Source organism: Pseudopipra pipra, chromosome 26 (genome assembly GCF_036250125.1).
Source record: "Pseudopipra pipra isolate bDixPip1 chromosome 26, bDixPip1.hap1, whole genome shotgun sequence".
Classification (NCBI taxonomy): domain Eukaryota; kingdom Metazoa; phylum Chordata; class Aves; order Passeriformes; family Pipridae; genus Pseudopipra; species Pseudopipra pipra.
In genome coordinates this window covers 4,844,851-4,858,091 of record NC_087574.1, presented here as the reverse complement: position 1 = coordinate 4,858,091, position 13,241 = coordinate 4,844,851, and the positions used below count along the sequence as shown (strand labels likewise).

The 13,241-nt window shown below is 64.5% G+C and overlaps 1 protein-coding gene and 1 long non-coding RNA gene across 2 annotated transcripts; both read right to left on the bottom strand.

Annotated features, from left to right (window-relative positions):
* Positions 1-508: 508 nt before the first annotated feature.
* Positions 509-9,016, bottom strand: LOC135403006 (uncharacterized). Its single transcript, XR_010425288.1, has 2 exons — positions 8,819-9,016; positions 509-853 (listed from the first exon to the last, which is right to left on the bottom strand). It is a non-coding gene; the product is annotated as an uncharacterized LOC135403006 (long non-coding RNA).
* LOC135403005 (uncharacterized) lies at positions 5,859-7,954 on the bottom strand. The gene has a single exon (XM_064636614.1). It carries the CDS (start codon positions 7,795-7,797, stop codon positions 6,142-6,144), a length of 1,656 nt encoding a protein of 551 aa, XP_064492684.1. The 5' UTR covers positions 7,798-7,954; the 3' UTR covers positions 5,859-6,141.
* Positions 9,017-13,241: the final 4,225 nt, after the last annotated feature.

Here is a 13,241-nt window from a genome sequence, read left to right as displayed (position 1 = left end):
TCCCGCTCGGCTGAGGGCGGGTGGTGGGAGGGCAGAGAGAGCTCAGGGGGTGCAGGGGGTGCTGAGGGCTCGGTCCATCCCCCTATTCCCCCCCGTGCCTCCCTCCCCAGCCGAGCCCGGCCCTCGCCCCGCGTTCCAGCCCCGGCTTTCTCGCTCTCCTTTCGCCTGGTTTAACATCCCCGCGCTGACACGTCTTAAAATATATCCCTGTGCAGATGGTGGGGGGGTGGCGGCGCCGGGTGCTTCCCTGCGCTGGGGGAGCGGCAGCCAGAGCCCCCCAGCACCCAGCCGGCCTCCCCTGATTTATGGAGCGGGGCAGCTGGGCCCCGTGCACTCGGATGGATCCCTAATCCAGCCTCCCGGCCCCTGCCCGCGGCTCCCGGGCTGCTCCGGCGTGGCAGAAGGGACACGGGGCCATCCCGGGCTCCCTCCCATCCCACCTTCCCGCAGACAAAGCCCCGCGCGGCCGCGGCTCCTGCGGCATCCCGATCCAAGGGTGCCCAGGCCGTTTTATCCCGTTTAATTTATTTTGGCATTGAAGTTCCCCGGCAGCAGCTGCCGTGCCAAATGGCCGGGGGGGGCTGCGCGGAGCCGGCGCCGTAAATCTCCGCCGTTCGGCTCTTCCCGCTTGGATCCTGCTCGCTGGAGCCGCGGCGGCTCCATCCCGACATTCCCGGCTGCTCCAGCGCCGCGAAACTGTGGGATCTGACACAGCCCTCATTCCTCCACCACCCCGCTCTCCTCCCGGGCCCGGCGCTGGGGTTTGTGGCGGTGGCTCCATCCAGCTCCACGTGTTCCCACGGGCAGCGGCTCCCGGAGCATCCCGGGGCTCCAGGCGTCACCCTCGGAGCTCCTGGAATGCTGCTGGAGTCAGGAAGGGGCCTTCCCGTGGAGCAGATCTACCGTGGGACGTCCAGATCCCATCGGAATCTCCGCCCGGAGCAGGCGCCGCACCTCGTGGATGGGTGTGTTGGCACACACACACACACACACACACACACACACGCACGCACGCACACGTGTGTTCGTGGGGCACATGCACACATGTACAGGGGGTACACACACACACGGGGCACGTGCACACGTGTGCTCATGGCGTGCACACACACAGAGGGCACATGCACACGTGTGTTCGTGGGGCGTGCACACACAGAGCATGTGCACACGTGTGTTCATGGCGTGCACACACACACAGGGCAGATGCACATGCGTGTTCGTGGGGCGCACACATTTGGGGCATGTGCACACACGTGTTCATGACATGCACACACACACACACACCTGGGGCACGTCCACACACATGTACAGGGGGTACACACACTCCTGGAGCACACGCACATGCGTGTTCATGGCATGCACACACTTGGGGCATGTGCACACGCGTGTTCACGGGGTGCACACACACACACACCTGGGACATGTCTACACATGTTGTAGGGGGTGCACACACACACCTGGAGCACATGCACATGTGTGTTCATGGCATGCACACACTTGGGGCACATGCACACGGGTGTTCATGGGGTGCACACACACACACACCTGGGGACGTGCACACGCGTGTTCACGCGTGGCCGGGTGTGACAGTCACCAGGTGTCGCTCTCGGCACGGCCACCACCTCCCCCCGTGTCCCCGTCCCCTCCTCCTCCTCCTCCTCCTCCTCCTCCTCCCCGGCTATATTTGTCCTTCCAGCTGCTCCGGCTGTCGGCATTAAAGGTTTTTCATCCAATTTAGACGTTTCCTTCCAAAAATCCGTTCACACCTTTCCTTGGCATTTGGAAGGGGAGGAAAGAATAAAAGGATTGGAAAGGATAAAGCCGCCCAAAAAAAAAGGACAAAAAACATAAAAAAACCCACAGAACCCACGGAGGTGTTGGAGGCCACGGAGGGAGGATGGAGGAGGGTGTTGGGGCTGGGTCTGGGGGGGAAGGAGGGGGGTGTGAGCCCCCCGTGTGTCACCCATCCCATGGGATCCAGCGTTTTCCGCCCCATGGGATTGGGATACTGTGCTTTGGTGGGGTTTTGGATGGTGGCACAGGGGTTTGGTGGGCATGGACGGGGTGAGGGGTCCCTGGGCAGGGCCTGACGGTGCCCAGAGGGGGTGGCAGGGGGTGACACGACCCCTTGTGCCACGGGGCCACCTGGGCCTGTCCCCACCGCACCGGCAGCTTGATTAAAACGGCGTCTGGGGTGGGCACAGCTGGTGCCTCCTGCCAGCCCCCGGAGCAGGAAGGCGCCCGCCATTAACGGCTCCAATTAACGGGAATGTGGAGCCGCCGCGGCCCGGGGGGTTCCCTGGCCCCCCAGTGCCCCCCAGTGTCCCCCAGTGCCACCTCCCAGCCACGCTGCAGCCAGGCTGGCGTTGCCCACCCCATGTCACCACGCCGAGGGTGGCCGTGCCAGCGCTCCCGTGACACTCCACCGAGCCGGGGAGCCTCGATTTTGGGGCCATTCCCCTCCTGGCCATCGTGCCCACGGCCACTGCATCCCTCCGGCCGTGCCCAGCCCGTGGGAGGGGGCACGGGGGGGTGACCCCCACCCCAGCGCCCCAGGGATGGCAGCACACGGGGACAAGGCACTGCCGCGCCCGCGGTGGCAGAGGGGACAGGACCTGGCACCGCACCCCGAGCGGGCACACGGCCCTCCCCGCTGCCACCGGCACAGCTGAGCCAAGGCACGGGGAGGGGGCGTGGGGGGGGCTGTGCCTGCACACGCTTTCACCTGCCATTTAATTGGATGTATTTTTAATTAATGGCGCCTCTGGGACCAACATGAGACAACATGATCTCTGAATAGGGGCAGGGGAGGCATTGCGGCCGCGGGAGGATTGGGCCGCCGGGTGCCCTTACGCGCCAAACGCTGCCATCAATCACCCCCTACTTTTCGGCTCTGGACTCTTGGCTGGGGCTCAAGGCGGGCGCCGGGGCCGCCCCCGCTGCCGCCTGGCACTCGTGTGACGAGCGGCACGTCCTCAGCCGCGGCCGGCGCTGGTGGTAGCGGGGGGGAAAAGCCGCTCGGTGCCACGTTCACCAGCAAATCCCGCCCCAAACCTGCTCCTGGGGGGACCCCCGGGTCGGGGTGGGGGGCACCTGCGGGGCTCCCAACCCTCTGCCCGCCCCATGAGTTGCTCCCCGTGCCCCCACCCTCGCTTTGTTCCCCCGCCTGGCTCTGGGGAGGGGGGGGCACAGCTGGTGCTGGCGTGTCCCCCCTCACACCTTCTGGCACAGCCCTGGGGAGGGGCTGGGCCGGGCGGTGGTGCCGGGGCAGCTGCCCACCCCTGCGAGGGCCGGGGGGGCTCGCCCGTGGCAGGTGCCGCGGCGCAATGTAGGGCAGCATTAATATTTAGTGGTGCTGGGGGGGCCGCGCCGGGAGGGGGGGGGGTGGTGGCAGCGGCACAGCTGCCTCCTGCGCTGGAATGCGGGCGGCAGCCGGCAGGAACGGCGGCCACCGCTGCCACCACACCCCCTGGGCCACCACGGCCACCACACCCCCTGGGCCACCAACACCCCCTGGGCCACCACGGCCATCACACCCCCTGGGCCACCACAGCCACCACACCCCCTGGGCCACCACGGCCATCACACCCCCTGGACCACCAGACCCCCATGACCCCCTGCACCTCCTGCCCACCCAGAGAAACCAGGGGCACACATTGTGTGGGGGGCACAGCCCTGGGCACCCGCTCCCAGCTCTGGGCACAGGGAAGGTGTGGGATGTGGCAGTGGCCAGGCCCCAGCCCCTCGAAGGCACTGGCCACATGTGTGTGGGGGGGTAGAAAGATCCTGGTGGTCCCAGGCTGGTCATGTCGTGGCACTGGGTTGTCTCCCCAGTGCTGTGGCCACCGGCTGCGATGCCACTGTGGTGTCGGGGTGATGGGGACAGCTGGTGGCACGTGCTGGCCTTGGCGTTTTCCAGGGCCCTGTGGTGTCACCAGAGCCCGGCCCTTTGCCTCCAGGGACAGCGGCCACGGCTGAGGGGTCACACCCTTCTGTTCCAGCATCCCGGGGATGCTCCACCGGGAGCAGACGGGGCCTGTGCCACCGGCCCTCCTCCCTGGCGAACGGTGGTGGGACGTGTGCCCGGTGGGTGGACCCTCACCACGAGCAGCCCCTCGCCCCGGCCGGCCCCTGCCCCTACCCCTGCCCCTGCCCCTGCCCGGGCGGTGCGGGCGCGGTGCGGGCGGTTGATTAGCGTGATTCCGGCATTGTGATGCAGAGGCGGTCGGGGCACCAGCTGCTCCTGCCCGGGTGTTTATTGTTACCTAGAGACGCCCCTGGCTCCCGCCCAGCTCCCCCCAGCCCCGCACGATGCAAAATTTATAGCGCGGCGGGTCCCGCGTTAACTCTCTGCCTCCCGGGCGGGGGGCGGCGGGGAGAGGCTGCGGGAGCCCCCCCGGGGTGGGCACGGGCAAGGGGGATCATCCGGGACGGGAAAGGTGATGCCACGATGCCGTGTCAGGTGGTGCCAGGCTGCACCGTGCCGTGCCATATCACACCATGCCGCCGTGCCGTGCCGTGCCAGGCCGTGCCACCGGCGCCCCAGGCCTGCAGCACAGCATTCCCGGCGGAGTCTGTATCCATGGCACAGCTAATCCTCGGGCCGGGCCCGGTGCCAGCCTGTCCCCGGTGCTCTCCTGCTGCCAGCCCGGCTGCCGGAGAGGACGCGGCCCCGGCTGCCCCTGCCCAGGCCTGGGGGTCCCTGGGGGCTCAGTGCCAGCCTGGCCACCCCAGCCCTGCCTGAACCACCGGGCAGGGGGACAGGAGGGTCCCCACGTGTGCCAGGGTGTCACCAGGTGGGCAGAGGGGGCAAGGCCGGGCGAGGTGCCGGGTGCTGAGGGGCAGGGCGAGCTCTCACCATGGGCATCCACCCGGTGCCACGTGTCCCCCTCCTTCCTCCTGCCGTGGTGTGGCACAGCTTGGCACGGAACGGCACGGAATGGCTCACCATGGAGTGGCACAGCACACGAGGTGCCGCCTGCCCCCGCCTGACCCTGCCCACGGCCCCTCCCTCCGTGTCCCCGGGCAGCCCTGGTGACACCGGTGCCACTGCCAGGGTGGTGTCCCTGTCACCCCCCCCCCGGCCCCAACCAGGCACCGCCGCACCGGGGGCACCAGAGCCGGGACCCCGCCGTGTCCCCCCCTCCCACAGCCCCCGCTCCCCCCCCCCGCCGCTCCCTCCACCTCTCAGCAAGTTTTTTATGTGATTACAGGCACTGCATGGTAATTAGTGCTAAACTCATTTGCACAACTACAGTTAATTGGCTACAACAATTAATTAATGTGTTGGAAATTTGGCACTGGAAAAAAAAAAAAAAAAGAAAAGGGAAAAAAAAGTTTGTCATCAGAGGGGAAAAAGGAGGAGATGGGGGGGATGCACCCACCTGCAGCCCTGCTTCTTCCCCGAAGTTTCCCCTCCAGCACTGCAATTCCTGCCCTGCCACGCGCTTTGTTTTCCCTGTTTTCCTTCCTTTTCAGTTCCCTCCTTTTTTTTTTTTTTACCTTTTCCGTTTTTCCCCCTTTTTCCCTCCTTCCTTTCTCCCCTTTTCCCCCTTTTTATTTTTTTTATTTTTTTTTGCAACTTAAGCAAACTCATTTCCCCGATAAAATACAGCATGACTAATGACTGAAGCATGTAAAAATCATTGGGAAAATGTCCTTGGAAGACGAATGCATTTTCAGCAGAATAATTAACTTAATTAACAAATTCACATGCATATTCATCAGGCTATTAATGTCTTCTCAGCTCAGCTTGACGAACATTGCGGTAATAACCATCTCATTTGCATATTGCATTCTACCGCTACCCAAAAAAAAAAAAAAAAAGAAGGGGGAAAAAATAAAAAAAAAAAAAGGGAGAAGGGAAAGGAAAGGAAGGGAAGGGAAGGGAAGGGGTGGGTGTGCGGGCGGGGGGTGGGTGGGGTGTGTGTCCCGGGGAGGGTCCGCGCCTCGTGTGCGGGGGTCCGCGTGCCGGTGCGGGGCGGCGGGAGGAGCGGGGCCGCGCCGGCTGCCGGTACCCGCCGCTCCCGGCCCCGGCATCTGCGGCAGGCGGCGCGGAGCGGGCGCGGAGGGGGAGAAGGACCCGTAGCAGCTGTCGGCCTAATTCGGCAACCGTGCTGCTCGTGGGCGGCTTAGAAAAACAGATTAGGCGCCTGCGACAGGCACTGATTCCTGACATACGCTCGGGGTCTGCGTCTTCATCGGCGGGGAGGGGGGGGGAGGGAGGGTACGGGGGAGGATGGGGGTGATGGGGGTGAGGGGTGTGATGGGATGAAGGGGATGGCTGGGGTGATGGGGGTGAAGGGTATGATGGGATGAAGGGGATGGCTGGGGTGGTGGGGAGGATGGGGGTGAAGGGGATGGTAGGAGTGATGGGAAGGATGGGAAGGATGGGATGAAGGGAATGGTTGGGGCGATGGGGGTGAGGGGCATGATGGGATGAAGGGAATGGCTGGGGTGGTGGGGATGATGAAGATGAAGGGGATGATTGGGATGAAGGAAATGGCCGGGGGGTGGGGAAGAAGGGGGTGAGGTGAATGATGGGAGTGATGGGAAGGATGGGATGAAGGGAATGGCTGGGGGGGTGGGGATGGGGATGAAGGGAATGGTTGGGAGGGTGGGGGTGATGGGGATAAAGGGGATGATGGGGGAAGGGGATGAAGGGGGTGATGGGATGAAGGGAACAATTGAGGCGATGGGCAGGATGGGGATAAAAGGGGTGATGGGGGTGAAGGGGGTGATAGGGATGATGGAGAGAATGGGGATCAAGGGGTTGGTGAGGATGACAGGGGTGAGGGGGATGAAGGGGATGATGAGGGAGATGGGATGAAGGGGATGATGGGAGTGATGGGATGAAGGGATGAAGGGGGTGATGGGAGTGAAGGAGGTGATGGGGAGGATGAGGATGAAGGGGGTGGTGAGGGATGAAGGGGGTGATGGAGGCCATGGGGACGGTGGGGGTGAAAGGGTTGATGGGAAGGATGAGGGTGATGGGAATGAAGGGGATGATGGGGATGAAGAAGATCGTGGGGGTAACGGGGATGAAGGGGACGATGAGGATGATGGGGATGATGGGGATGATGGGGATGAAGGAGATGAAGGGGGTGATGGGGTTGATGGGGACCCCTGCCCCCTCCCCCAGCTCCTCCCACCCCCGTCACACTCTGCTTGGCTCCACACACACACATGTGAACACACACATGTGTGAACATGGACATACACACATGAACATGGACATACACACATGAACATGGACACACACACGTGAACATGGACACACACGTGAACATGGACACACACACATGAACATGAACACACATATGAACATGGACACACACACGTGAACATGGACACACACACGTGAACATGGACACACACATGAACATGGACACACACACGTGAACATGGACACACACATGAACATGGACACACACATGAACATGGACACACACGTGAACATGGACACACACGTGAACATGGACACACACACACACAGAGCACACACAGCACACGAGTGTGCAAACACGGCAGGTGAGCACACTCTGAGGGATGGATGGATGGATGGATGGACGGATGGGTGGACAAACGGATGGAAGGATGAATGGAAGGATGGCCAGACACACGGACAGGTGGATGGACAGACAGGTGACACGCAGGAGCGGGACAGAGAGAACGGTGACCGGGTGGGCAAGTGGGTGTCTGGACAGACTGACACACGGAGCTGGACAGACAGACAGATGTGACACCTTTCCTCGACCAGGAACCGTCAGAAGGACCCGGGTGGGGGGTCTCTGTCCCCATGACCCTCCTCGAGGGGGTGACACCCCAGGCCTGGGGAGGGACACGAGGCCGTGACCCCACAACCGGGCCGTGCCCTCAGGACAGGGCTGGGACGATGTCGGGGGGTCTCTGGGACACTCAACATTCCCCCTCATCACTGGGGGGCCACCAGAGACCCCCGGGATGGGCACAGACCGCAGCCAACCCCCCCAGCACTCGTGCTGCCAGTCAATCCCGCGCCAATCCCAATCCCAGCCCTCCCTGGCTCTGGCCCCGCCCACCCTGGGGATATAAAGCCGCCTGCCCGGGCCGGGCCTGGGGGTCCCCCGGGGGTCCTGGGAGCATCCCGAGTCCCTCTGGGGTCCTTGTGGTCCCTCCGGGTCTCTCCCTGTGCATCCCCACATAGCAGTGGGTAAAAGGGGTGAGGGTCCAACCCCCTTGTCCTGGAGATGGGGGGGTGTCCCCAGCACCTTCGGCTGTGCCCGGGGGTCCCCACACACAGAGGGTGGCACATCCCTGTGCCCACAAAGCCCTGTGGTGTCACCGGGCTCCTGGGGTGTGGCAGTGGCACAGGGTGGGTCACCAACACCCCCTGGGGAGGGGGAACACCCGCGCTGGGGACACCCAGGGTTGGGAACACCCGGGTTGGGGACACCCAGGGTTGGGAACACCCAGGGTTGGGAACACCCAGGGTTGGGGACACCCGGGTTGGGGACACCCGGGTTGGGGACACCCAGGGTTGGGGACACTGAGGTTGGGGACACCCAGGGTTGGGGACACCCAGGGTTGGGGACACCCAGGGTTTGCTCAGGGCTGTGAGGTGCCACCATCCCCCCACTCCCCGACCTGTCTGTCCCCGTGACCACGCTGTGGGAACATCCCCTGGAGAAATGGGGGGAGAAATGGGGGGGAAATGGAGAAACAACAGGGAAACAACGGGGAAACAATGGGGAAACTGAGGCACAGGTCACCTGGGGCCGCCACGGGGCAGGGAACAAAACCACCCCCCATTCGAGCCCCCAGGACCCCTGGATGCTCCTACCTGGAGAAAAATCCCCCTGTGGAAGAGGGGGGGGGGGGTCCGGGCACCCCGGGGGGGCCGCGGGGGCGAAGGTCGGGTGAAGGGCACGGTCGGCGGCGCGCGGAGGGGCGGGGGAGGCTGCGGGCGCCTCGTGCCAGCTGTACCCGGAGAAAGGCAAATAATTCAGCGGCACCAACCGGAGAGGAAAACCAGCCCCGCGGAGCCACGTGCCAAAATACCAGCAGTAAAGTAGTTAAATGGATCCAGCGCGGGAGCAGGAGCTGCGAGAGGCGCTTGGGCCCCCATCCAAAGGAGTTAATGTCCCACAGTATGATCGATTAGTTGTCAGACGTGATTTCAAACCAATACAAGATGAATGGCATCATTTTCCTTCCCTCGGTTTCGTTGGAATTAAGAAGCCATTAGCTAACACAAATTTTTGGCAACTTTAATAAAAAAAAAGAAAAAAAGAGAGAGGGGGCAAAAAAAAAAACAAAACAAAAAAAACCCAAAAAGGCTCCGGTGGGTATTTTGTAACAAACGCTCCCTGAGGGAATGGGGAGGGTGGGAATATCACCCGGGTGGGGCTGGTGGTGACTGTGGCCGTGCCAGTGGTGTTGCCAGTGCCGTGCCCGCTGTTGGAGAGGCCAACAGAGGGTTTGCTCCGGTGGGAAGCAAACCCTGCCCGGCCCGTGGTGCTGGCAGCGGTGCCACCCGTGTGATGAGTTGGGGGGGGTCTCTGTGGTGGCTTGGGGGGGGGGTGCGGTGGCAGCGCCAGGCAGGGGCGGCCACGCGGGGACTAGTCAAGGACAAACGGCTCACAAGCTGCTCCTGCCCGTGTGCCCGCAGGCGCGGGGCCGCCGTGCCAGCCCAGCCGTGGCCATTACGGCTCCGTGCGCCAGCTGCGGCCGCACGATCCCCCCGTCCCCGGGGACAGCAGGGGGGGCTCGGGCACCGTGCCACCCCCCACCCTCCCCCCCCCCGGACACCCGGGCACAGCCATGGCCGCGGCCGCGCCCCGGGGGCAACGGGGTCAGGAGGGGTGAGGAGGAGTGTGAATCCAGTGGCTGGGGGCAAGGAGCTCCCACAGGGACCCCAACCCTCAGGGGTCACATATCCACGACCCCCAGGGACCCCCAGAGGGACCCCCATCCCTGTCAGTGGTGCCACGAAAGGACGACCTGGAGGGCAGAGCTGGGCCAGGGCTCCCCCCGTCCCACCCAGCCCCCGGCTTTCGCTGCCGGATCGCCGGGTTTTAGGCACCGAACGGGGTTGAATTAGGATTATTATCACAGCTGCTCTAAATGTAATTAGTTTTGCTGGGGACCTGTTTGCTTTGCCGGGATTACGGCGCAATCCCGCCGCCCTGCCCGGCGCGGGGAAGGCTTTAATCACCCTGATAACGCCGGCGCCGGGTTAATGCGATGATTCCAAAGGTGTGTTTTCCAATTACATTTAACAGAAAGATTTATAGTCGGGTAAAATTTAATTAGGAGCACGAGGGAGGGCTGGGACCTCCGTGACTGCCGGGCCCAGGCCCTGCTGCTGCCACCGTGCCCACCCTGTCTGTCCTGCCGGCTCCTGATGGACCCATCGGCCCCATTCCTGGGTGCAGGTGGATGGAAGGGGATCCTGGCTGTGCCAGCACGATGTGAAGCCACCCACGTGCTGTCCCCAACCCCTTCTGTGTTCCCTCCAGCCCTGTGGCCCCAGGGAAGGTGTTTTCGGGGTGTTGGGTCCCTCCATCCCAGAGGCATCGCCTGGTGCTGCCGTCTCGTCTCGGGGACATCGGGATGGGCTCGAAGCAGATGGATCCAGCTGCCAGCAGCACCAGGAACTGGCTGCCAGGGGGAGCAGGGCCCGGGCCCGGGGGCCGTGGGAGGGGCCGGGTGCTCCCGCTGCCCGGCACAGACTCCGGCGAGCCAGAGCTGCCAAGAGAAATGGGCAGATTATGGGATGAACGCAGGCCAAGGCAGGGCTGGGATGCAGCCGCCGTAAATCAGCTTTTAAGTAGCAACAAAATGGACATTTCCCATATGAAATGAGCCACCGGCTGCCACAGAGACGGGGGAGAGGGACCTCGGCCCAGGGGGCACCGGGACAGGGTGGGCCCCCCAGCCTGGGGCTTGGGAGGGAAGGAAAAGGAAGGGAAGGGAAGGGAAGGGAAGGGAAGGGAAGGGAAGGGAAGGGAAGGGAAGGGAAGGGAAGGGAAGGGAAGGGAAGGGAAGGGAAGGGAAGGGAAGGGAAGGGAAGGGAAGGGAAGGGAAGGGAAGGGAAGGGAAGGGAAGGGAAGGGAAGGGAAGGGAAGGGAAGGGAAGGGAAGGGAAGGGAAGGGAAAGGAAAGGAAAGGAAAGGAAAGGAAGGGAAAGGAAAGGAAGGGAAAGGAAGGGAAAGGAAGGGAAAGGAAGGGAAAAGGGAAAGGAAGGGAAAGGAAGGGAAAAGGGAAAGGAAGGGAAAGGAAGGGAAAGGAATGGAATGGGAAAGGAAGGGAAGGAATGGAAAGGAATGGAATGGGAAAGGAAAGGGAAGGGAAGAGGGCTGGGGTGCCATGGGGTGCTCAGGTGGGCACCACCTGCTCTCCAGTGTTCCCAGCCAGAGCCAGCCTGGTGTCTGCTGGATCCAACCTCCCCCTCTGCCCCTGCTTGTGCTTTGCCTGTTTTCTCCCCCTGGGCCCCAGGAGGGGGTTCTCTCCTTCCCACAAAACTTTGGGCTGCAGCCCCCGGGTGGCTCAGCAGAGCCCCAGCCATCCAGGTGCCCCTGGATGTACCACCTGCCCCCCATTGCTCTCCCCCCTTCCAGCCCACCCGTGCAGCCCCCCTAGTGCTGCCCGTGCCCAGCCAGGGTGCAGGACCCTCTACTCACCCCCTGGCATCTCCCACCGCCCCCCACACACTCCGTGTGGGGAGGGGGGCCGGGGTTCGGTGGGGCAGGGGGTAAATGGGGGAGAAAGAACAACCCCAGCGAGGCCTGGGGGGGCCGGGTTGTGGCCACCCCACGGGGCACAGGGCTGCGGCTGGCGGGGGCACGATGGGGACACACACAGGTGGGGACACTGCCCTGCCGGGCCAAGGCCCCCCTGGCCCCGCAGCCCCCGGGGCCGGGCCGGGGGCCCCGGGCGGAGCTGCCGGCGGTGCCGCATTCCGGAGAAGCCGCCTCCGCCGGCGGCCGGTGCCAGCAGGCGCTGGCAGGTTCGGAGCTTCGCAGCGATTCCAGGCACAGATGTCCTTGTTTTAACTCCTCTGCGATGGAGCCTGGCAGACCGGGCGGGGGAGGGGGCGGCTCGGCAGCCCCCGGGGCGGCGGGGACCGCTGCCAGCCCGGCCCGCCCCGGCCGCGGCTCGGGGGACCGCGGGGACCCCCCGATCCCCCACGGAGGGCGGCGTCCCGGCCTCCCCATCGCACAAAACAGGGGGCAGCCCCCCCACATCCCTCTCGACCCCCCACATCCTCCCCGACCCCCGGGGCAGCTCCCGGCCCCCGGAGCGGGGCCGCCTCCGCAGCGCGGCGAGCGCCGGGCGCCGGGAGCCTCCGGTTTTTTATGGTATCTGCAATTTTGGCAGAAATCTGTCTTTAATTTAGCTGTCCATATAAAAATCCGCACTGTATAATAATGAACAGATGCCATGAAATTTAAACTGAAGCAATGACTCCTCCTCCCCCCCCCCACGGCTGGCACTCGCCGGTGGCAGCGGCGACCCGGAGCTGGCGCTCGCCCCGCGCCCCCGCCGCGCTCCGCCGGGCCGGGAGAGGGGCCGGGCCGGGGGCACCGGGGCACCGGGGGCGATGGAGGGGGGGACACCTCCACCCCCATCTCATCCTGCCTTGAAATAGGGAGGCTGAGACCGCCAGAGCCGCCACCGCGGGGTCCCCTCGGTGCTGGCCCCACTCCGTCCCCCCGGCCAAGCTGTGCAGGGTCCTGGTAGCTCCCCAAAAAGCCCCAACCCTCAAAAAACACTCTCAGAACCCGGCGGGGCGGCGGCTCCCGACCTCCCGCGTCCCTCCCCGGGAGCTGCCGGGCACCGGGGCTGCCGGGCGGAACGGCTGGGCACCGGAGCCGGGCACTGGAGCCTTGTACCGGGGCTGGATACCGGAGCCGGGTAGCGGGACCGGGCACCGGAACCTTGTACCGGGACCGGGCACCGGAGCTTTGCAACGAAACCGTTCACCGGGACCGTGCACCAAAATCTTCCCCCGGAGCTTTGAAGCTGAGCTGTTCTCCGGAGCTCTGCCCCGGGGCCGCGCACCGAGCGCGGGGCCGCATTGCGGGGCCGGGCCGGGCCGGAGCAGCCGAGCGGGTTCCCGCACCTTCGGCAGGGCCGGGCGGGCACCGTGGAAACAAAAATCCCGGGAATCGAACGCAGCCCGCAGCCCCGCCAGCGGGGCCGGCACCCCCTGGCACAGCCGGCCCCGGGAGCAGATGTCGGCGGCCCCCCCGCAGCCCCCGG